The sequence below is a fragment of the Macrobrachium rosenbergii genome, chromosome 51 (genome assembly GCF_040412425.1).
Source record: "Macrobrachium rosenbergii isolate ZJJX-2024 chromosome 51, ASM4041242v1, whole genome shotgun sequence".
In the NCBI taxonomy this organism is placed as follows: domain Eukaryota; kingdom Metazoa; phylum Arthropoda; class Malacostraca; order Decapoda; family Palaemonidae; genus Macrobrachium; species Macrobrachium rosenbergii.
In genome coordinates this window covers 31189885-31193387 of record NC_089791.1, presented here as the reverse complement: position 1 = coordinate 31193387, position 3503 = coordinate 31189885, and the positions used below count along the sequence as shown (strand labels likewise).

The following is a 3503-nucleotide window of genomic DNA, read 5'->3' as shown; positions in this document are numbered from 1 at the left end:
AGTCGTACATCGCTTCACAATGAAAGTTTTTTTTTTTTCAATCCCTCCAGGACAGGAAATGGGAAAGACTAGCACTCAGGGCAGCTTGGTAGTAGATGACCCTGCTACAGACGGAGAACCGGAGGCAAAAGGAGAGAGGCTTCAGGGCATTTCCTTGACCAAACAAGGTAAATTGACGTCTAGTGATTTCCCGATGCATTTGTGCTTTTCCCCAACATGAAAAGGAAACTTGAAGAAGGGTCTTCGTTTATTACTAATTTTAACAACTAAATTTGACCACTCCTTGTATTTTTAAAATTGAAATAAAACCCGGCGTTTTACCACAAAATTTTAACACAATGATTTTGATCTCGCCATGTTTCGTTAATTATCATGGCTAAATTTGACCTTCCCCACGGCTTCTTCCGGATAAATAAGTAGAAATGATCTTCCCAGACCTCCTCCAGGGGAACCTGAATTCATCCATAAGATATCCTGATATCTGCACTTCCTTCTTTAGTATAACAAAGAATTTTTGTCTTTCTATTCAGATGAAAATATCTACAAATCAGCTGGGTGCAAAGTGCCCGCCCTCCTGAGCCCGAAACAGTTTTTCCAGCACCTGAGACAGAGAGAATATAAATGCGCTAATTTCGTGAGTATTTTGTGGGTAGGAAGAGCTTGACAGAATTGCAAAGCCTTTGCTGGACTGTGGTGTTGTTGGAATAGGAGAAAGAGAAATGAGAGTAGGGGGATAATTTGATATGTGTGTACATATAGATAGTGTGTGTGTGTTTTTTTAGACTGATTTGTTTCCAGAACAACCTCATTCGCAGATTGCATCCGAGTGACTTGCTTTCTGATTTCTGTGTTTTCATTCTGCGTCGACTCATCTGTCAAGTACCGTCTTCATCTTCTTCTTCTTCTTCTTCTTCTTCTTCTCCATCTCTCGAATCCTCCATCTTCTTCTTCAAGAATCCATCCTTCCTTTCTTCTTCTTCTTCTTCTTCTTCAATTGTCTTTCTTCTTTCTCTTCTTCTTCTTCTTCTTCTTCTTCTTCTTCTTCTTCAAGAAATCCATCCCTCAGATCCTTTCTTCTTCTTCTTCTTCTTCAAGAAATCAATATGTCGAATCCTTTCTTCTTCTTCATCTTCTTCTTCTTCTTCTTCTTCTTCTTCTTCTTCTTCTTCTTCTTCTTCTTCTTCTTCTCCAATAAACCCATCTCTCGAATACCTCCTTCTTCTTCTTCTTCCCCAAGAAATCCTTCGGGGCGGGAGACGGCAGGAAGGGCGTCTGTCTCGATTCCCGCTTCAGAATCATTCCGGGGGACTGTCGCGTCTTGTCCTTCGGCATCTGCCAAGAGTGGTCCTTCGACGACGCCATGGCCGATTACGGATGCAAGGTCAGTCATTGTCTCCGCTGGAGCCCAAGTAATGGTAATAACATTATTTGATATCATCACAATCTCGTGATCTTAATTGGTAAAATGGCTGAAGAGGCCAATAATAATAATAATAATAAGGTATCTTTTTTATGTCCAGGTGTACTCATTTGACCCCACCAATGGCCTGCCAGATCACCAAAGGTCACCGAATGTCCGCTTCTACAGTCTGGGCATCGGGCAGGTCAGGGCAACCAGAAATCAACTCGGGAAGCTAAAAGGGCGCTTCAAGGTATGACATAATTATACTCTCTCTCTCTCTCTCTCTCTCTCTCTCTCTCTCTCTCTCTCTCTCTCTCTCTCTCTCTCTCTCTCTCTCTCTCAACCATAGTGATGTGTCTTCAACCCGAGAATTCCTTCAGGTCGACCGTTACGAGAACATTCTGAAGATGCTCGGAATGTCGAACTCCACCGTCGATTACCTGAAGATGGACGTCGAAAAAGCCGAGTTAAGTTTCTTCCGCGACGTCTTCACCAATTCTCCCGAAATGCTCGAGAACGTTCGACAGATCGGCATGGAACTGCACCACACCAAAAGTAAGGCCCTTTTTTAAATTTCCGTCTCGTTCGACTTCAAGAGAGGGCTTTGTGAGGAGCTAAGAGGAGGTGAGAGAGAGAGAGAGAGAGAGAGAGAGAGAGAGAGAGAGAGGAGAGGGAGAGAGAGGGAGGGGAGAGAGAGAGAGAGGGGAGAAAAGAGGGAGAGAGAAGAGGGAGGGGAGAAAGAGGAGAGAGAGAGAGGAAAAGAGGAGAGAGAGAGAGAGAGAGAGAGAGAGAGAGAGAGAGAGAGAGAGAGAATAAAGCTGTCCCTCCTGTTGACCTTCTCAAAGCTTAAGAATTGAGAAAAATACTAAAGAAAAAGTACCCATAAAATAAGTCGATTGGAGGGGAAGGAGGAGATGGGGAGGGGCGGGGTGGGGGGAAGCTGAACAACCCTTTGCCCTCATTAGCCATGGTCCCACCCCATGCACCCCTCAAAAAAAAAAAACTAGAAGAACGATGGGGTCAATCTCTCAAAAAAATTATATAACTATCTTTCAGAGACTCAGCTGCTCTAGGGATTAAAATTCTGCTTTCTTTTGTAGTATATATATATATATGAAAATATATATATATGTGTGTGTAGTATAATATATATATATACACACACACACACACACACACACACACACACACACACACACACACACACACACACACATACATACACACACATATATATATATATATATATATATATATATATATATATATATATATATATATATATATATTTATATAAGATATATATTATTTATTCATACAGAGTGTGAAATATAGATAACTAACCTCCACATTTCTCTCCTACAGCCAAAGTGTCGAAACAGAGGCGGTTTTGGGAAATACGCCCACATGCTCAAGTGTCACGGCTTCAAACTCATGGGGGGAGGAGGCTGGGGAAGGACAGAGGTCGTTTGGGGCCGCCCCTGTCAGTGAGGAGGACGACCTCAGCTAATCCCGCCATGAAAATGTATCAGAAAAAAAGTCAGTGAAATGTCCTTTAGAAGAAAAGGGATGTTTTTCACACTCATGGCGTTCGATTTGAAAAGAAAAACCTACAAGATTATTTTAAAAAATTATGCTGAATTTACGTGTAAAGTAACTAGTTAGAAAACAAAACCCTATTAGTATGGTTTATGCCTAAAGTGTGGTACAAGTGATATGTTTTATTTTGAAATTCTTCGTTAGTCTGGCCATTGACATATGCTCTCGTCCTGTAGTCAAAGTAGCTTTGAAAGTTTATAAGAAATGGAAGAGTATGTGTTAATATTTAAAAGTTATTGTATTATCTAATGCAGTACTATTTCATCAGAAAGGCTTGTATGGACATTTTTTCCTGTTGTTATACTGTTAAATTTTGTAAATTTTTATTATAAATGTTTGCCCTAACAATGTCAACTTGGTTTGTCCATGTTTTTGGACAGTGGTACATGGTTTTATAATTTTGTAAATATTGGATTTTTATTTGAATTAATTAAACGACACATTAAGAAGATGTGAAATGTTCAATGTGGAATAGTTTTAGTTTTCTCATAAGCTTTTTTTC

The 3503-nt window shown here is 40.2% G+C and overlaps 1 protein-coding gene across 1 annotated transcript in view; it reads left to right on the top strand.

The window, feature by feature from the left end:
- LOC136833016 (uncharacterized) overlaps positions 1–2949 on the top strand; it is a 13578-nt gene extending 10629 nt beyond the window's left edge. Inside the window, exons 4-9 of the mRNA XM_067094665.1 lie at positions 51–167; positions 531–634; positions 1238–1381; positions 1521–1652; positions 1783–1957; positions 2768–2949. Coding sequence (XP_066950766.1) covers positions 51–167; positions 531–634; positions 1238–1381; positions 1521–1652; positions 1783–1957; positions 2768–2949 — 854 coding nt within the window. The remainder of the gene's footprint in view (positions 1–50; positions 168–530; positions 635–1237; positions 1382–1520; positions 1653–1782; positions 1958–2767) is intronic.
- Positions 2950–3503: the final 554 nt, after the last annotated feature.